At 37.7% G+C, this 21,645-nt stretch overlaps 1 protein-coding gene across 1 annotated transcript; it reads right to left on the bottom strand.

Annotated features, from left to right (window-relative positions):
- Positions 1–870: 870 nt before the first annotated feature.
- and3 (actinodin3) lies at positions 871–16,479 on the bottom strand. Its single transcript, XM_039747375.1, has 5 exons — positions 16,388–16,479; positions 10,856–10,919; positions 8,242–8,286; positions 4,877–5,043; positions 871–1,920 (listed from the first exon to the last, which is right to left on the bottom strand). Exons 2-5 carry the CDS (start codon positions 10,908–10,910, stop codon positions 1,174–1,176), a joined length of 1,014 nt encoding a protein of 337 aa, XP_039603309.1. The 5' UTR covers positions 10,911–10,919; positions 16,388–16,479; the 3' UTR covers positions 871–1,173.
- Between the last annotated feature and the right edge of the window lie 5,166 nt (positions 16,480–21,645).

The following is a 21,645-nucleotide window of genomic DNA, read 5'->3' as shown; positions in this document are numbered from 1 at the left end:
TGCAAGCACACACCACTCTTTTTTACACTTGGAAAAACTCATCATTGAGAAAAAGCTGTGTCCAGGAAAAGTGGCTGACTTATTGTGAAGTAAATCGTTCAGACAAGTCTCAGTAAAATGCATCAATGAAGCTTACGAGTAACTGAAGCTCATCCATTGTATCGTATTCAAAAGAATCATACCAGGGCACTGCTCCTTTCTTAATTTATAGCCACATTTCTATTGTATATAGTTTTTTTTTATTGTTTAAATAACAATCAAGCCAGTTTGTTTTAGTATTCTATATATTTTATCATCATTGCTTCTAATATTTTGTAATGAGTGTACATTTAAACCACATTTTATGGTGCCCTAATAGAGCGCTGTACTTGTACATCAGTCACCACAAAGACAAGCGTGGCAATGCTGCCATTCTTTACTCAATGAGTTTCAAGTAGAGGCGTTCTGTAGTGAAATTTAAAAAGTATATTTTATGGCCACAGAATGTTTGAAAAGATTAAACATTTGTGAGAATTGTAAAAATCAGAAAACGTTTATGAAGTATAGTGTTTTACCATATCGCTTTTTCTCAGCCACTTTAGATTTTAGGATGTTGGTAAGCCAATGACCGTAAGGTAACACTTTACTCGGTGCACTTTGAGCTCATCTGCAGGGGTGTGTGGCTTTTCTTTCTCTTTATTTCAGTTTGATTTGACAAAGCACTCCAAATCAGAACACACGTATGAAGTGCACTGCAGACAAGTAGTAAATATTGGGGGGTCTTTAAAATACTCCTGGCAGTCTGTAAGCTTCTTTATAAATGACATATCCTTTAGTTATCCTGTATCAATAATTTTTCTGCTTGGTACACCAGAACATTCACAAATAACCCTCATTACAAGACAGGCAAATTTATTTTGATACAATACTATACATATACAAACAAAATGTAAGAAAGCAGGGTTTTTTCTTCTTTTTTTCTTTTTGTATAAATAACAGAAGCTTTTGCTGTTTTAAGTCCTTTGTGTATCACAGAAATTAATTCTTTCGCAGGAATACAACATTAAGATTGTCACACACCTTAGGATGTGGGATACCTTGTGTACAAATCATGACTGGAACAGTTGCATTAGAAAATAGGAGACTCGAGAGGGCAGAAAGCTTTAGCTTTTATCATCAACCTTCACTCAAAAATCATTGCCTGTTTGGCCCATACTGACCGCCGTAGGCATAAGGATCATAAGGATCAAAATTGTAATAACGGCCATGAATATTAAAGGGAGCCTTTGCTGGGGGAGGGGGCTTCTTTATTTTCTTCAAAGGTTCTGGGACACTTGGGGGTGTAGATTCAGGATCCTCCTCCTCCTCCTCTTCAGCTGCATCCTCCTCATCTTCGTCCACAGGGGGAGGTGGAGGGGGTGGAGGCTGAGTCTTCCCTTTGGTCAAAATAAGAGGGAGTGGTCGTGGGCAGTCTGGGTCCCAGTATGGGTCACAGTCATACTCCATTGCTTTATAGCCCTTCTGTGGCACCAGTGGTGGCTGTGGCATTGGAAACTTGGCTTTGGAAGCAGGAGGTGGGGCAGGAGCTTCTACTTTTTTAGCTGTGGGGGCAGAACAAGCAGGATCATATCTGGGATCACATGGATAAGGGGTAGTACCTGTACCTATGTAAACAATATATGGTTGGCAGCCAGGATCTTTTGGGTTGCAAAGGTATTGGATATTGGCTTGTCTGATGGGTGCAGGTGGGGTTGGTGTTGTGGGTAAAGGAGGAGGATTGGTTGGATTGGTGGCCACAGGCTTGCACTTCTTATCCCGCGGGTCACACTTGGTCGGTGCCATTCCCAGAGTGTATTGATAGTAGGGTGCATTGGGGCCATGGACCTGCTCCAGATGCCTCATCTGTTGGTAGAGCATTCGGAGGCGGTCGATTTCATAAACCTGGTGTAAGCAAGCAAATTAAAACTTAGAAAGGAACTTTACTGCTTCCCCGCACCGAATTTAATTTTACTTTGTTTAGAAGTTGATGCACATTTTGTCTGGTATCAAAAGTTCTGCTCCTATTATATGTATTTTAGAGGTCAGAAGGATCCAGAAAGACAGGATTTTTTAATTAAACACAGTACTATATCTTGAATTGGTTTCTTTTCACATCTTGAGTAATCCTACTCATGTGGAATACTGGCTATTAATTTCGAGTCACAGTCTATTTTCTGTCAAGCAGGAGGTCTGTCCAAGTGGCCTGCATGACGTCCTATATGATTTGCCTTATAGCTTACATATCTAATTATCAATCTGTCATAACTCACGTATTTGGTCAGAGCATAGATGGGATGCACATGGACCCACTCTGACACTAGACCAAGTCAAAGAACAGGGAGGCACAGTACAGAAGGTAAACTGGCTCATGCTCCCTGCCCCTTTCTCCTCATTGGCTCAAGTTCCCTTTTATCCCACTAAAACACAAGCAAATGTGCGTACCTCCTTTCATTAAGAAGAAAGATACAGAAAAAGCAGCGGTTGGCAGCATGCTTTGTTCAAACCAGGTATACTACTGTTTACTATATTTCCTATATGGTCATAAACTATGATCTATGATAATTATTGCTATTGGTGCCACAAAAATTCATTAATAAATATTGGTGTTCTGTTTGTTTTATTATACAACATAGCATATACACAATCTTTTTGCATTGTACTTCTGGGATCTAGATTATACCGTAATAATTTCTTGCTGAAAGTCTAATGCACAAAAAGTAATGGTCATATAGTCATATGAAAAAATTTGGGAACCCCTCTCAACCTGCATAATAATTTACTCTACTTTCAACAAAAAAAGATAACAGTGATATGTCTTTCATTTCCTAGGAACATCTGAGTACTGGGGTGTTTTCCGAACAAGGATTTTTAGTGAAGCAGTATTTAGTTGTATGAAATGAAATCAAATGTGAAAAACTGACAGTGCAAAAATGTGGCTCCCCTCATAATTTTGCTGATTTGAATGCATGTAACTGCTCAATACCAGATTATTTGGATTAGCTCGTTAAGCCTTGAACTTCATAGACAGGTGTGTCCAATCATGAGAAAGGGTATTTAAGGTGGTCAATTGCAATTTGTGCTTCCCTTTGACTCTTCTCTGAAGAGTGACGTGGGATACTCAAAGCAACTCTCAAAAGATCTGAAAACAAAGATTGTTCAGTATCATGGTTTAGGGGAAGGCTACAAAAAGCTATCTCAGAGGTTTAAACTATCAGTTTCAACTGTAAGGAATGTAATCAGGAAATGGAAGGCCACAGGCACAGTTGCTGTTAAACCAAGGTCTGGCAGGCCAAGAAAAATACAGGAGCGGCATATGTGCAGGATTGTGAGAATGGTTACAGACAACCCACAGATCACCTCCAAAGACCTGCAAGAACATCTTGCTGCATATGGTGTATCTGTACATCGTTCTACAATTCAGCACAATTTTCACAAAGAACATCTGTATGGCAGGGTGATGAGAAAGAAGCCCTTTCTGCACTCACACCACAAACAGAGTCACTTGTTGTATGCAAATGCTCATTTAGACAAGCCAGATTAATTTTGGAACAAAGTGCTTTGGACTGATGAGACAAAAATTGAGTTATTTGGAAATAACAAAAAGCGCTTTGCATGGCAGAAGATGAACACCGCATTCCAAGAAAAACACCTGCTACCTACTGTCAAATTTGGTGGAGGTTCCATCATGCTGTGGGGCTGTGTGGCTAGTTCAGGGACTGGGGCCCTTGTTAAAGTCGAGGGTCGGATGAATTCAACCCAATATCAACAAATTCTTCAGGATAATGTTCAAGTAACAGTCACAAAGTTGAAGTTATGCAGGGGTTTGATATTCCAATAAGACAATGATCCAAAACACACTTCGAAATCTATAAAGGCATTCATGCAGATGGAGAAGTACAATGTTCTAGAATGGCCCTAACAGTCCCCTGACATGAATATCATTGAAAATCTATGGGATGATTTGAAGCAGGCTGTCCATGCTTGGCAGCCATTAAATTTAACTGAACTGGAGAGATTTTGTATGGAGGAATGGTCAAAAATACCTCCATCCAGAATCCAGACACTCATCAAAGGCTATAAGAGGTGTCTAGAGGCTGTTATATTTGCAAAAAGAGGCTCAACTAAGTATTGATGTAATATTTCTGTTGGGGTGCCCAAATTTATGCACCTGTCTAATTTTGTCATGATGAATATTTTCTGTTAATCCAATAAACTTAATGTCACTGCTGAAATACTACTGTTTCCATAAGGCATGTCATATATTAAAAGGAAGTTGCTACTTTGAAAGCTCAGCCAATGATAAACAAAAATCCAAAGAATTAAGAGGGGTTTCCAAACTTTTTTCATATAACTGTATATAGTACCTGATGATCAGTTCTGGTGGCTTCCTAAATGTTTGACCTAAAATAAGCACTTTATGTTGGGGGGAAAAAAATCTTGGATTTGCTGTACTATGATGTGAGATCTTGCTGTTAAGGTTCATGAAACCTAATGGGAATCCTTTTATTTGCATTTTAATTTTGTTACGATGTTTTCAATTAGGAAAATAAGGTGTATATTTAGAAGAGGGTGTTTTGCACCTTTTCTTATAATCTAACATAATCAGCAATCATGACATGCATTTTAAAGATTCTGCCCTTCAGAATGTCTGTGTATGTCGCTTATTAAGATGAGGGGGAAAAAAGATGCTGTAGATATTAAAAGGGGACACTAGAAAAGAAAAGTTACGACCAGGCAGCAATGATACCAGTCTTCCACACATTGGCCAGTAGTACCATGCTTAAACAATGTAGACAATGTCTCTAGACACAATTTCTCTAACGCACAACAGCCATTTAAATTACTGTTTGATACTCACCCCTTCGTAATGTCCAATACTGTTGTAATAGCGGTAGTACGCCTGGAAATCGGGGACATTGCGATGCCATTTGTCTGCATTGCGTTTTGGCCTGGAATGTGTTGACAAGAAGCTATGGGCTTGTTCTGCTCGAATCTTGATACCATCATTCTCTGCTGATGGGGCAGCTAAAAGAATAGACAGTTCAGAATCAAGCACACATCTGGCACATCATTTCCCTCATCTGACACATCAGTATCAAGAACACATCATTTCACACTTGGCTGTACCAAACAACTGCAAACAGCAGAAGCACTGTACATCAAAAAAGCAAAAAACCACATATTTTGATAATATGTTCCAAACTTTGACATTTGTTATGGGATGGTGTGGGAAGAATAATGGAGATATAGAATGTACAGTTCGGTCCATAAATATTTGTACAGAGACAACTTCTTTCTAATTTTGGTTCTGTACATTACCACAATGAATTTTAAATGAAACAACTCAGATTCAGTTAAAGTGCAGACTTTCAGCTTTAATTCAGTGGGGTGAACAAAACGATTGCATAAAAATGTGAGGCAACACAATCTCTTCATTTCAGGGGGTCAAAAGTAATTGGACAATTGACTCAAAGGCTATTTCATGGACAGGTGTGGGCAAGTCCGTCGTTATGTCTTATCAATTAAGCAGATAAAAGGCCTGGAGTTGATTTGAGGTGTGGTGCTTGCATGTGGAAGATTTTGCTGTGAACAGACAACATGCGGTCAAAGGAGCTCTCCATGCAGGTGAAAGAAGTCAACCTTAAGCTGCGAAAACAGAAAAAACCCATCTGAGAAATTGCTACAATATTACACATGGCAAAATCTACAGTTTGGTACATCCTGAGAAAGAAAGCAAGCACTCGTGAACTCAGCAACGCAAAAAGACCTGGACGTCCACGGAAGACAACAGTGGTGGATGATCGCAGAATCATTTCCATGGTGAAGAGAAACCCCTTCACAACAGTCATGTCTATGAGTTCAAGACTTCAGGCTGTCATTACCAACAAAGGGTTTTCACTGAAGTATTAGAAATAAACATTTTATTTCCAGTTATTTAATTTGTCCAATTACTTTTGAGCCCCTGAAATAAAGGGATTGTGTTAAAAAATGCTTTAGTTGCCTCACATTTTAATGCAATCTTTTTGTTTAACCCACTGAATTAAAGCTGAAAGTCTGCACTTCAACTGCATCTGAGTTGTTTCATTTAAAATTCATTGTGGTAATGTACAGAACCAAAATTAGAAAAAAGTTGTCTCTGTCCAAATATTTATGGACCGAACTGTAATTATTTAAAAGACTTCAGGTTGTCAAACTCTTCTGCAATAGCAGAACACAAAACTATCTTTGTACCGTTCTTGCTTGTCTAGTTATGCAGTGCTGTTTAGCATCTCTTCTATCACTTAGACATTAAGGTATTCATTTATAAATTGATTATAAATGTGAGAAAAATATATTATAAATTCAAGATTTATTAAATAACCTAATTATTTAATTCAATAATACATCCGGATAAGAACATATTTTCTGTTATTAAATAATGACTGATTTATTGCCAGTCACACAAATTGATTAAAAAAGAAAAGTACATAGTAAAACAATCTCACCTCACAATATTCTACACCAAAGAAACAGAATCAATTACATATTTTTAAAGAGAGATTAAATTCTATGGTTATGAAAAAGGCTATGGGATTTTAAGTCACTTCAGTTTTAGTGCTTTTTGTACCTTTCAATTGTTAATCAATTTGCATCCCTTTTACTACTGTTTCTTAATTTAATTTGTTTTATAAGTCTTTCTCTCTATAAACTATGTAGCATTATATCATTTATTAAACTTGATTATTCTATTAGAGGCTCATTATTATTATTAACAATATGTCACAGTAACATCAAGAGGTCTTTGTATACCTCAAACAGACGTTTTGACTCAAGCCCCATTGCTGTATGACTAGTGGTGTCAATAATGGCAGAAACTACTGCTTCAGTTGTGCACAGTTTCTAAGTTTGCAATGAAACAAAGAGACAAGGCATCTGTCCAAATGGCTTAAATGCATTTATGAATCATTCCTGGTCAAGCTGTATTTCTCTGCTGGTTGAAATCTACTTTGCTCAGTGATAGGAATTCAATGCTTTTTTTCATAGGAGTTGCTAGTTACCATCACACAATTGTTCTAAATGCAAGCATATCAAATCCAGATGATATATTGCCTTGCAGTAAGAATATCTCATAACCAATATAGTAGTGGGCTATGAGTGCAACACATGGAAAAGGCACTGTAGCTGCTTAAATTGTTTCTCTGTCGAACTCAAACTCATACCATTGACACCAGCAACTGATATGGAACATTATGCTGTACATATTATAACAATAATTAGAATGCTGTTATTTCTTGCCCTGAAATATCAAAGACTGAAAGCCAAGCTCATTCATTTTTCTATTGGGGAATCACGTCTGATTCACAAATTACGCAGGGGCGGCCTTAGGCATGTGCAAACTGTGCACCTGCACAGGGCCACCACTCCAATATATATTGAATATAAAACAGAAAAAGAAAATAACGACACAGCTGACAGGTGAAGCGAAGCTAGTGCAAGTGGGCGAGTCGTCTTACAAGTCAATGTTTCACTTAGTTTTAATAAAGTATTAGTGTTAGCGCAATAGTCATAGTGAATATCTGGTCGGATAGGGGACACAAGACATTCGCATACCCATTCTAAGCAAAAGGAAGAGATTTCGAGTACACAAATCTGGTTATTCGAAACGAAAGAGAAAGGTGGCTCAGGAGGCTTTCACTGAGTCACAGGAAGGAGCAATCCTGAACTTTATCATAAGTTAAACGCTTGTGTCATGAGCATGAGGCGCTTATACAGTGTCCGCAATAGACGTGGCCATCCGCCGTGCATCGGATACCATATTGGCATTGGCGGGCAAAGGGGCCATCGATTCTTTCTCTGCCCAGGGCCGCCACGAGCCTAGAGCCGCCCCTGATTAGTTACAGACTGCATAGCATTAAACATAAAGACAATACTGAATAAAAGAGTAATGGATATTTCTCTGGTGTTCAACTGATTTATACCCGTGGCCATTAAAAAGTATCGTCCCACTGTCACAGAATCTCAGGCTATTCAGTTTCTAGCTTTATTTGTAGTTACAGCTAGTGTCAGTAGCTTGGTTCCACTAACAGGTGAGCTTCTTCACCCCAAGACATAATGACATTGTGAGATCCTATATTGAAATGACTGATTCATCAATAAGATATAGACATGAAGGTTTAGAGAAAGGGTTAAGTGAAGCAATTTCACAGCAATGAAGTGTGCTTAGCATTAAGAAAAAATACTAACTTTCTGGCTTGAGGATCTTCATTAGTGATGTGGCATCCAGTTGCCCTAGAAAGAGAGTGAGAGAAATCTCATGAGGTATCACATTTTTGAAAGGAAAATACCCATTTCTTAAATACAGATTTGTGTACATATATTAATGGTTTTGTTGCAATTTGTTGCTATGAAGTACGTATCAATAACTAAAACTCAATCCAACACACATTCACTTTTCTATTAAGTCATTATGGCTTCATGGCCAAGAATTTTGATTTGGGAGTGCAGCATGAAGCCCAATTACCTGTCACTGATTCAAAAGGATCTTTTTGAAAAAGTCGTGTAACATTAATGAACTCCAGTGGCATTTTGTATTGCATATATAGATCAATGTGGATGGGTTTTCACCATGTAATTTTCAGTATAATGAGCATTTGTTTATTTATTTGAATAATATTTTAGGACATAACGTTACAATTGATGATCAAACAACTGAAAAACAGTAACTCCTAAAAAATACATAATCCTCACTTGCATTCTTAATTCCTCCTCTGGATAATTAAAACCCGTCTTACCTCAACTTCCTAAGCCTGTTGGCTAATTTGGATGCTTCTGATATTTAAAAGGACTAACAGCTGGATACTTGCACTGTAAACTAAAATACATTTGAGAGGCCCTGGCCGAAGGCGTTTTGCTGTGAAGTCTACAAACACCAATACAAGCTGTGGCTTAACAGTATTCCTATAAAACAGCACCCTGTCCTTTTGGAGCAGAGCCAGATAACAGCTGCTCTGGATGGTAAAAGCTAAGAAAGTGCTGATTCACAGTTAGTCCAGCCCTACTGGTCTAGCTGGAGCCAGTCCATCCAGAGATGTAGAGGTAATTAAAGGTGCTGCACTTCAAAGCAGCTCAGCAGGAGACAAGGGCTCAGTAAATGTTTTTCTTTCTGGTTGCCACATTTGCCAGAGTTCTCATTTTTCCAGCAACTCCAGCTACTTTTAAACAATACAAGTTTATATAATCGACCACCAAGTGTTTTCACCCTGAAAGCTAAAAGGAACTTCCATAGACATGACCAATGAAAAATGATATAGAACTTTCTGTATAACATAGTGGTTTTCAAACCAACTAAAAAGCAACATAAAAGATCAAAGATCAATTAAAAGCTACAATATCTTCTTATATAATATGCGACCGTGGCTGTTTGTTTGTCTGTCCAGGATTTTAAATCACCTGTGGCTCGCAAACCGTTTCACCTATTGACCTGAAATTTGGTACACATATACTACGTGACGTCTACTATCCGTTTTCAGGGTCATGATATTTATTACTCTTTTTATTTTTATTTTATTGTAGAATCAACTCTCTGCAGTGTGCAGCAGGGCGGCCGTGCAGCACATGCGTATGTGCACCGTTCTCATTCCTACCACTTTCGCTATCACTTCCCCTACTTCTTCATATCTTTAATCATTCTTGAGGCAGATTGAAGACTTAAGTGCCAGCTTAAGTGAAAAATTAAGAAAAACATACTATGTAATTGCAACAAAAAAAAACTAACGTAATCAGTTTTAACGCGAAAGATGCCAATGAAAGAAGGGAAGCAGCGGGCCGCTAGGGTGCAGAAAAGAAGAGCTGCTCAGGAAGTAGCAAGTGCATCAACTTCTGAGCAAACGAATGGTAAACGTACAGAGAAAGAGTATGAAAACTATAAGTCAAGTGTATTCACTACACGTTATCGTGCAATGCGCCATTACTGGTAAGGCTATATTAGGTGTGAGGCTATATTCAGGAAATATAGATAGTGTTTATTGAAGTAAAACTTTCCTAAATCTGCATAGCACTGCAAATGATACTCTTGTGAGCCTGAGTCAAATGCAGCAAATGAGATGTAGAAAAATCACTTTGAACATGGGAAATGTGCTATATAAATAACATGTATTATTATTATTGTATACTGAAATCATTCTGATCCTTGCAAAAGGACGATTAACCTACTCCTCCACTGCACTGTGCTGCATAGCTGGATGGCACTACACAAGGCTCTCAAATAAGTTTATTCTAACAAATATATTAAATAAAAATGAACAATTACGTGATTAAGGACTTGGTTACATCTAAAACCAGTAGATACAAAGGTTTTCCAGGATTACAGAGTGAGGGTAACCAAGCACTGGAGAGGTAATATGTTTTGTGTAGATTGCAATTTTAGTTATGCCAATTTCAATGAGGAACAAACACTCAAAGCAGTCACTCACAAACTGTGGCAGCCATCTCTGTCCTGACAAACTCATATTGGATCAAGGTTTTTTATCCATATGAACTTAACAGGCTTTCACAACAGTGGGATAAACCAGAGATATAAAAGGAAGCATACTTGAATGCTGGAAAAAAGTAAAACTTTGAGATGAACCTCCAAATGAAAATGTAAATAAAGTCCACATGCTATGAGATGGCAGTACTACTTTCTGTGCCATGTTTATATTCACATACATGGCAAATTTGTACAGTGAGGTGAGATCAAGGTTATCATTAAATACAGAATTATATAAGATGTTTATCTTCACTTAACTTAGGTAGCATCAGGAGAAATTTTAACAAAACACAAAATTGAACCAAAGCCATATCTGTTTGCCATGCTCACCTGGTAAAAACGTACAGGACAATAGCGCCCCAATGGGAAGTATCCAAGAAATCATCTTCACCTCCTGCATTCAGATAAAAGATGGTTTAAAAGGAGATTAACATTTATTTAAGGTTTATTTAAGCTGCAAATGAAAATAAGAGTTTAAATGGATTGTATAAACAAACAAAATAGTTTGATTTTTATAATAGAGTTTTTTTGCAGTATAGTTTAAGAAAGCTTGGACTTCTTTCTGTCGATAAAATATGACAATACAGACTGAGATGCAGTTTCAACAATGACAGCAAAGGTAAGATATGCATTTGGAAACTTCCAGGAGCTGTCCTATATATCTTCTCTGATATTGATGGGAAATATTTAATCAAGCTGAGTGAGGTATATTATATGATGCAGGAGACTGCAATGTGTTAACCAAAGCCACATAAAGTGTAAAATTAGAAAGGACTGAGATAAGAGAGATCAGATGACAGTCTGTTAAAGTGATAAAATATTGTGATGAGAAAATGGGCATGTGGAGCAAAAACCTGAACAGCACTGGATACAAAACTTAAATGTGATCAAGGTGGAGATTACTTCTTTTAGTCATTATCACTTGGAAATGTACTGTGGAACACAGAGTAGATTCACTGTACAATATATACACACTCTTAGACTAACAAATTTTACCATTAACCCAAAGAGTAATAATTAGAAGACTAATTATTTTTTAGAAGTATCAAAAATAAAAAGTTAAAGTGATTTCCTATATTTGTAATCTCACTGCTATATCAGAGATGTGTTTGGGAATATTTTTGTCTCTAAAGTCAAACTGGTATACTATGTTTGTGCAACTACAAGTCTCCTCTGCACATCTGCACTCCCCATCTACTGTAAACGTGGCAGAAACAGTTTAATTAATTAGAAACTACACACTAATGAGCAGCAGTCCTTTGTACTACATACACCTTCACTTTAAATTACCTCCAGGTAATGATTTTTACACATAACATAGAAAGACATTAATGAAGCTGTTCAGGAAAGTTTTACAAGCTAGTCCCGCAGCCTCACTGCAACTGAGAACAAAGTAGGTTGAGGCAATCTGACTGAATTCCATTGGACCTGTCTCTGTTTTAATGTGAAGGCCCCCGAGCAGCTGGCACCATTTTTCTAGCCATCTACATTAATGGTTATTTTTTAGTTTCCCTGCAGCTACTAATAAAGCTGAAATCCTGGCATTAGAATTGTGCAGCCAAGCCAGGATACTGCAGATTAATGAAAACTACTGGTTTATTACAGTTCAGCACAATATTACTCTACCCTAGTTACTTGAAGGAATACTAAGACTGCTGGATTTCATTCCAAATGAATTCTTAACTGGAATAATTGGGTTTTTAACTGACATGCTTGCATATACAGATTACTCAGATCTCAGTCTGGTCGTTATCTGTGTGAAGCTTGCCCAGTCTTCCATATAGGTTTCCCTTTATACTGTGCTTTTGATCCCAAATAATAAAGTTATTCAATCATTTTTAACTTTAAATTAGCCTAGTGTGTGTGTGTGTCTTGTGATGGAACTCAGGTTTAGTTCCAGTCTTGTGCCCAATGTTACCTGTAATGGACTAAACACAATTCATTAAATGAAACAATTAGTTTTAGATTGCATATACTTATCTTTACTGATATTTTATGCTACAACCACATCTTATGAAGAGTAAACTGTGAAGCCAATTTCCTAGTGTAAGTCTAATACTACTGTATGTACAAATAGTTAATTTTAGCCTCCTCCAAATATGTATTTTGATGCACTTTATCATCCATCTATTTTATAAAATCGCTTTTTTCATTACAGAGTGGCAAGGAGTTGGAATCTATCCTGGCAGCAATAAGCTCAAGGTAGAAAACAGAGTCCAATATCTACTTTCTTAGGAGCAGACTGAGTAACTCAATAGACAGAATCAGTGTCCTTAGAGCATTCAGATATTTAAAGAGGCTAAAACATATGTTGATAAATTCCTTCAGAACAAAGGCTCCTTTTCATTTTATTTCCAACATTTATTAAAGAAATTAATAGACACTGTTTTGAGAGAGCATTGGAAAGAATAAGTTAAAACTATGTCTAATAAAAATGAAAGTTTTGCTAGGTGTAGGCATTTGAAGAGAATGCATACCACTCTAAGATGTGAACATTACACATAATGGTAGCCACTGGTTTCAGGCAACAACTTGCATTGTCTGGAATAAATCCTAGTATTTGATGTGGATCTACTAGTATTTCATGTCAGAATAGCTAATAAACGAACAAAGATTATACACAGAGTACTGTCTGCTGAAGATGCAAGTTCCTAATGAGCTTTTATTAAACAGTAGTTCAGAAATATACAGTAAAGATGGTATTCAAATTATAGTGAATTTAAACTTCCTGAAAGCATGACAGTGTAAATCCCACACAGAAAGCAATCAGGATGGAATAGCACTTTGGTCATGGATTATGTTATGTGGATTGGATGTTGGTTAAGGAAAGTGTAAACCTCATAACTCAGATATAGGTGTGTGATGGGGAGTGTATGGAGGTTTTTTGTTGAAACCAGTCACCCCTTGTATCTGTGTTATTTCTACCTTCATGTTGTGATACAAGAAGGCCTCAACATTCAAGTAATCAGGATGGAATAGTACTTTGGTCATGGATTTTGTTGATGTGATATGAATTTGGTTAAGGAAAATATAAACCCCATAAATCAGATGGTGTGTGATGGGGAGTGTATGCAGTTTTTTTTTTGTTCTTTTTTTAGTTGTTCCTTGTATCTGTGTTATTTCTACCTTCACGCTGTGATGCAAGAAGGCCTCCACATTTAAATATTTCAACTAAAAACGAATGTTTTCATAAGAATGCAAAACTAATACATTCTGTGGCAAAGATGTTGTTTATCCCCCCTCATCTCAGCAATTAAATTGACTGTACGTTTCACATTTTTGCATCATTTTTTCACTCTGGATTGTAATACTATAGCTTTTAAGTAGACTTGCTATAAAATAAAAAAAATTCTGTTTTGTTGGAAGCACTCATCATCCCAGTCCTCCCCTATGACGCTTTTGACCTCAACAGGCTATAAACATTCGTGATGCGTTGCCTGCGGAAAACTCTCGGAATCTCGCTCAAAGACAGTCTACGAAACGAAACGATAATGAACAGATGCATCCAACAAAACAGTATAGCTGAGGAAAATCGGAAAATAATACTACGCTGGTTTGACGAATCTTGCGGGACGTCCAAAATAAATCTGCACCTACAGTAGTAGCGTACTGACTCCGAGGGCAAAGAATTAACAGCGATTGGAAAACCTACAATGAAGCGCACCTATAAAAGGAGTTTATGTAGCATTGCTTTTAACTGATGAGATATATCTCGCGCTGTTGGTGGTGCAAATCCACCCTAATAAAAGAATAAGTGTCTGGTTGCTCTGTCTGTCATTCTAAAACAAAACATTAACGCTGCTCTTACGAATTCCACATTAAATGGCATATAACAGAGACATATGCATTTCATTTGTCACCTCAAGGGGTGCATTACAAACACTTGTGATGCGGCATGTTTTGGAATGAAAAATGCAAAGCATTTTATTACTACATGCATTACAAAATACATTCCAATAGATGGCACCCTGCAAGCGTTAAATCTTAGGTTTACGCTGATTAGTTGGCTCTTAGCCCATAGACGAGTAAGCGCTAGTTGTACTTGTATACTGTAGCATCTTCACAGCGTGGCTCATTCGAAAAAACTAAACGGAAGTCGGCTATTTTGGTGGCTTAGTTTTCTACAATATTCAGAATAATAGCCTGAAAACTGAAGTCACGTAATCCATTTAAGCTAATGTCGGGCACGGTTAATGTCAGTCTTTACATGCGCCTGCATCCACCTCTTTACTAGGCCGGTTCGCTGTAGCTGCTCCGCGGCCCTTATTCGATATAAAGCGTAGCTGAGTATAGTAGAAGTAGAAGATTTCGGGATTTGCGGGAGAAGATTTATTTTGGTTATTATTTTAGAACAAAAACTGACTGCGCTGTCTCTTTTCATATAAGAATAAATGCACATACTATTTTCATTTTTCTATTTTGACCAGGAGTGTTCATGTACGTATGTACATCCACCCGCCGTCATTTTTTAAATGGCTGCCAGAATTTTTTTTTCAGCATGATTATTAGGTTCAACGGAGTTGTGTTCTATCCAGTATTGGTTCCTGCTTTATGTTGATTGTCAGTGAAAGAGAATCCCTTCAGCTCAAAATATAAAACAAAACAAAGAAATGCTAGCTTCTTCAGTTAATGATAACCCCCAAGTCTACCCCTGACTAACGGTATCACTCTTTATTTGCTGAGACAGCAGAGTTCATTTTCCATAAGATAATCGTTTAACATTATAACTGTATAATCACCCAAAAATCCATTGAACAGTCCTCTTTCTTTACTCGCTTGTCCGGTTCCTTATCACGTTGAGTCGGCGGCAATCCTTAATAGCATTGGCTTGAAGCAGGAACCAGACATGTTCAGGGAGACAATCGACCTATAGGACACACTGACACATACCGAAACAACTTTGAGTGCCCATTTAATCTAACTAGTACCCAAGAAAATAGCAATATCAACGTAACCACGGCATGAACTTGCAAACTCTATAAGCAGTACTTCGGCCAGGGATTAAAACAAGACTTTGGACCATGGAGCTAATTACTGCGCCACCAACTGCCACCAGTCATCAAAAAATCATTATGAAAAAACTTTTACAAACGAAATAAGACCATTCTGCCCAGCAAGCGTCTTAGTTTAGGAAATTGCTTGGCTGTCCCAAATATTCTTCTTCCGTAAACTAAACAAGACAGGCTTTCCACAACAGGTTTGGTACTTATTCTTCATATTCCCTAGTTTTAATGTCATATTAAACAGAAAGCTGTAGCGCATTTCGCAGGCTGTACGATCGTATGGCGCTTAATACAGCTCATAAGAATAAAGTACAAAGAGACACATATTAGATTACAAAACAATACAAAAACGAATGCAAAAATATAAATTGTGCTGCTGATGATGTGTGAATGTTTTCCGTAAGCATCAGCTGAAATATTTAATAAAGGACCACGTGTCTACTAATAATTTAATAAAGTCTAAACAACATAGAAAATGATCAGACTTCCATTTTACGTGAATTGTCTTTCTCCAGGTCAGTACTATGTATGTTTTTCCATTAATAGCAATGCTACTCTCAGTATTTATTTTTTCTATCTTTCTTAATTCACTTATTGCATATTCATTTCCAAACACTTCTATATACACAAATGCACACATACATTTAAATCAAGCCACTAATTAACCGAACGTGTTCAAATATTACATGAATAGAGTCCCAAATTGCTTATGCCTGCGCTACCGGATAATCTGTATTGCTTGCGTGTGTGTACTCCAATGTTAATAAATAATATTTATTGTTAATTCGGATTGTTTTCACTTTATAAAAACTGCTCGTCATCTTTCTGCAAAGAGTCAAATAAACTGAGGTATACTCACCTGCTCTCGAGTCAACCGCCTAGTACCTGAAGCGGTCCCACTGCTGCTAACCCAAGCTGAGCTCAAGGGCTCTAAATACCTCAGGAAACGCACCTCGCAGTCCACGGAGGGCTCCCATTGGCTACCACACACTTGGGCGGGAGTGCTAGTGGGAGACCTCGGGCTGCAACTTCAGTGTCCTGTTGCTGTAGAAACACGTGGCAGCGGTACCCCGACGGTTTTAATTTAAAGATTTCTGGCCTTCGACGGAGAAAGTTAATCGAGAAGCTCGCTGTGTCATCCGTGAATATACAATTGAGTCGAAATCAACAGGTTTTGTAGTTTTGAGCATATATGGCAATATCAGAACTGTAAATGATAACGCTTGTAAACGATAAAAGTCAACTGTGCTGTGGACGGTGGAAGAGACTATATATCATTACGGGGATGTACGCTGCACTGGAAGTAAGAACATTTTATATTGTTAAGACCAGGCACATTCATATAACTTTAGAAATAATTTCTGTCATTTCGGTTTTGTTATTGTGTTATATTGTGCCTATGCATTTTCACAAAACTGTGTTTATAAAGTTTTACACATAAGTCTGTTAGCGAAATTCATACATTTCATGAGCTCCACAGCTCGCAAATATGAACAGTCAATTTTGAATTAAGTTTTTAAAGGCAAAATATGTCACCCCACAAGCATGAAATAGAGGGCGATTGTCAGATCATTTTATTCATTGATTTTCAAAAGCAGCATACTGCAGTACAGAATTGTGTGTAGTGTACCCCCATTGCACCTGGGAAAAAGCAGGAAGCAGCAATGAACCAAGCACAAAGCTAACATTTACTCATATAGGCTTATTTTCTTATCAACTTAAATACTTACGGTCACCGTCATAACTAAGCCACCTTGAAGCAATAACCTATCCATCCATCCATTTTCGTTATACCTGCTGTCTACACTTCCAGATAATGTGAAGCTACAGCCTGTCTCTAGACAGGGTGCCATGGTGGGAAGAACAGTCTAAAAGCAGTGTGCACTAACTATACTAAGAAAGAGAGAGATTTAGAAACCTCTGAACAATTAGTAAGAGAATATTTTAATGAATAACAAATAATATTAATACTTGAGCAAGTAAGGTTGTCATAAGTTTAAGTCATTGCTGAAAGATGTTTAAGTTGAATAAAAGTCAGGGACATGGATTATGCAAAGACCCTGTTTAAAACCTAAAGAGCCAAGCCCTTCAATTCAGCATTAGCTGGCTAGTCTTCAGATTTGGCAGAAAGCTTAGCAGGTAAAGAAGGAGGCATCTATAGGGAACATCAGTGAGGCCATGATCAGTGAATTTCACATGGCCTGAAAGTGGTTCTGGCAAACAGTTTTCCAACTTGTGAACAAGCACTTATCGGAGGCAAAGCCAGAAGATCCTGGTAAGACCAAAACCATTCTTGTAGTTGAGAACTTGCTCAGTGGAATTTTTTTAGGAGATAACTAAAGGAATGAGTTAAAGTCACAGAAGTAAGGTTTCTATGCAGGGATGCTGAGCTCTTTCTACTGTATATTAATGTGTGATATGTCTACCACCTCAAAAGGACCACTGATTAGTTAAAAGGGATCTGTTCTGAAAGGTAGATACTGAGGTGCTTTAGGCACCTAGCAAGACATTTCCCAAGCATCTCCCAAAGAAGATGTAGAGAACCCTACCCAATGGAAGGGAGCACCGAAACAAACCAGCACAACCTTCACCAGAACTTGAGTGTTAGGCAGATTAGAAACAAGTGGACCACAAAAAGAGTTTATGCATTTCTTTTTATTGAAATTTGTGTTTTTTAAAGCAATACAACACAATTAAAAATAATGTCATCACTTTTACAATATTATCAGTTTCATTACTTAAGATATTCTTCTTACATGGCAATTTAGCACTTTTTGCATTTAGAAAGTCGGAAACCAGGAAGTAGTGAGCAGAAGAAAGAGTCTAAGACTAGGGAGCTGAAAAAAGGAGCTATCTCTCAGAAAGAAGCTGCCCAATTTTAAAAATGCCTGGCTTGATCCTCACTAGATATTTTTTTTTCTTACCTGCTTGAAATATAACACAACCATAAGCCAATTACAAAATGGAGTGTGGTATGAGAATTTGCCACACAAGCTAAAATAGCCAGGGAAAAAAAAAAAAACAATGTAACAAAAACAACAAGTATACTTGACTGATGACCCTGGTCTGCACCAAAATCTTCATGTGCAAAAAAAAAAAAAAAAGTATACTTTATAAATTTACACAGTGTGCCGGATCTGTTTGTGAAATTGTAATTTCTCTAACACAACTTCCTGACGACACTGCTATCGTGCGCTGCATCAGGAGAGGGCAGGAGGAGGAGTACAGGAAGCTAATCAAAGCTTTTGTTAAATGGTGAAACTTAAACCCCCTACACCTGAACACCAACAAGACCAAGGAACTGGTGGTGGATTTTAGGAGGCCCAGGCCCCTCATGGACCCTGTGATCATCAGAGGTGACTGTGTGCAGAGGGTACAGACCTATAAATACCTGGGAGTGCAGCTGAATGACAAATTGGACTGGACTGCCAATACTGATGCTCTGTGTAAGAAAGGTCAGAGCCGACTATACTTCCTTAGAAGGTTGGCGTCCTTCAACATCTGCAATAAGATGCTGCAGATGTTCTATCAGACGGTTGTGGCGAGCACCCTCTTCTATGCGGTGGTGTGCTGGGGAGGCAGCATAAAGAAGAAGGACGTCTCACGCCTGGACAAACTGGTGAGGAAGGCAGGCTCTATTGTAGGAATAAAGCTGGACAGTTTAACATCTGTGGCAGAGTGACGGGTGCTGAGCAAACTCCTGTCAATCATGGAGAATCCACAGCATCCACTGAACAGTGTCATCTCCAGGCAGAGGAGTAGCTTCTATCTATCTATCTATCTATCTATCTATCTATCTATCTATCTATCTATCTATCTATCTATCTATCTATCTTAAAATAATGGATTCAGTGAAAAATGCTGTTTTGAAAAAGAAGTTGATTTTTAAAAAATAAGTTACATTTATTTTACAGCACAAGTGTTTTTCATGGATATAATCTTATTTGAAGCATATCGTGAGCTACAAATCACAGTCTTACTAATTCCTAACATTGGTTGAGGTTGTAACAACTTAAAATCAAGTATCTGTACAATTTGTTTTCTCTCAATCAGTATTTTTCCCTTTCTTTTCCTTTAACTAAATAACCAGGAATTTATATTTAGAATGTTAGAAAAATGCATTTATATTACGCAGAAGAGAAAAAGTTGCTGTTTAAATGTTTTTTGCAGAAATACGTAGAGCTGTGTTGATCTGTTCTTTGTCTTGACCAGGTAACAGGTAAGCAAATTGTTAAAAAATACCTTTCCTTTATTGGAAAAAAAAAAAAAAAGTGTGACAATGTTCTTGGGATTACAATAATGCAAAGCTATGAGAAACTAGTTAAGGAGCTTCTCTCTTTTTGCCTAGCACTTGGGGTGCAACATGTCTTTAAGAATCCATTTCCTACACTCTCATTCGAATTTTATCAGTGAGAACATAGGAGCAGTCTCTGATGAACATGGGTAGAGAATGGAGAGACGTTATAGTGGAAAATGGCTATTCCACCATGAAACACCTTCAGAGGATTACAGTATATGAGAAAATACTAAGTAACTACTTTTTAAATTAATAAAGATATTCAAAACAATAGTGTAACTTATCTGCGGTGGTTTGGCACCCTGCCCAGGATTGGTTCCTGCCTTGTGCCCTGTGTTGGCTGGGATTGGCTCCAGCAGACCCCCGTGACCCTGTATTCGGATTCAGCGGGTTGGAAAATGGATGGATGGATAGTGTAACTTATGATTTTTTCAAGTTTAAATAATAATTTAAAAAATACATTACTTTTTCTCCAGAATAGTTTTTTTTTTTCCATTTTAAGCATCTCCCAAAAACTGGATGTGATAGAGAAACCCTACTGCCAGATCTGGATTTGGCATAATCAAATCTATAAAGAACACACAGATTTGTTATGGGAGTGAAAAACTATTTTTTTTTTTTTTGCTAACCAGTGTTATACGGGGGTGGGGGTTGGTCTATACATCTCTCTATTATAATAAAAAAATCTTGGGTCGAGATGTGATCTTCTCGGAAAGACAGTTTGACGTCCTGCGAGAGACACTTTAACATCCCATGAGACAAAAGGACAGCTGCTTTACAGGCTTTTAAATGATCAACGTGCAGCTCAACAAGCAGCACACGCAGCTCGGCAGCAGCAGCAACAAGCCAGCAGCTGATCCAACCACATCTACTTAGTGTGTGTTCAGCCACCCGTTTCATAGCACGAGCAACAGAGACGCGAAGTGGCAGGCGCATCGTGTGACACGGGGGAGGGGGTGCGTGAGCGAAGCGAGCAGGGGGCAAAGCCCCCTAGTTTTAAACATTTTTAACAGCACATTTAATACGTACAGTAAATGCCTTAGGCAACAGTGATAATTCTGAAAAAGCACAATGTACTGGCAAATGCAATCAATACAGGGTGGTCCAGATCTAATTATGCAGATCCAGATCGTCTGGATGACTTTGCTTTATGCGTGGACGATTCAATTTCGGAGTGAAGACGATTCTTCATGTCGTCTGTTCGCACACTTCTCGATGGTCCGGGATTTTTTGGGAGATTTTCTGTGTAATAAACTTAATAAGTTATAGCGTAATGAAAATTGCATAATTAGATCTGGACCACCCTATATAGTGAAATGTATAACTGTATATGAAAATGAATGATAAAGTGTTCCACTTCACTTAAAGAAACTGTTGTTATTCTAGATTTTTATAAAATGTGTTCAAGTGTAAGTAATTTACAATATTGTATCCTGATAAACACTCCCTTACTCTTTTTCCATTTTCTGAGGGAGATAAAGTAAATTAGTAAAGGCATGTAATTTTTTACTGTTATTACTGCACATTGTAATGTGTCTGTTTTATAGTGAAAGCATAGAACCATCTTGTGGTTTTTGGTGCAACACATTTAATGAGTAATAAAACTCACAAAAGATTATAAATATAAACCCATAACAAGACTAGCTGCACATCAGTTTATCTGGGCCCAATTTTCAGTTAATTGCAATAGGCTTAAGACTGGAGACAACCTTTGAGGTATGCCTTACAGAATGGTCTACATTAGTTCAGTAACATGTTACCTGCTCATAATTTTTGCACCAGTTGCAAATGTGTTTTCCTTCAACTCGGTTTTAGATATT

Source organism: Polypterus senegalus, chromosome 3 (assembly GCF_016835505.1).
Source record: "Polypterus senegalus isolate Bchr_013 chromosome 3, ASM1683550v1, whole genome shotgun sequence".
Taxonomy (NCBI): domain Eukaryota; kingdom Metazoa; phylum Chordata; class Cladistia; order Polypteriformes; family Polypteridae; genus Polypterus; species Polypterus senegalus.
This window is presented reverse-complemented; position numbering and strand designations above follow the sequence as displayed.

Excerpts from the sequence above, each read along its gene's own strand:
- and3 (XM_039747375.1), bottom strand. The coding sequence starts at position 10,910 with ATGATTTCTTGGATACTTCCCATTGGGGCGCTATTGTCCTGTACGTTT. Across the intron at positions 8,287-10,855 it reads GTCCTGTACGTTTTTACCAG|GGCAACTGGATGCCACATCA; the intron begins GTGAGCATGGCA and ends CTCTCTTTCTAG. Across the intron at positions 1,921-4,876 it reads GTATTGGACATTACGAAGGG|GTTTATGAAATCGACCGCCT; the intron begins GTGAGTATCAAA and ends TGCTTACACCAG.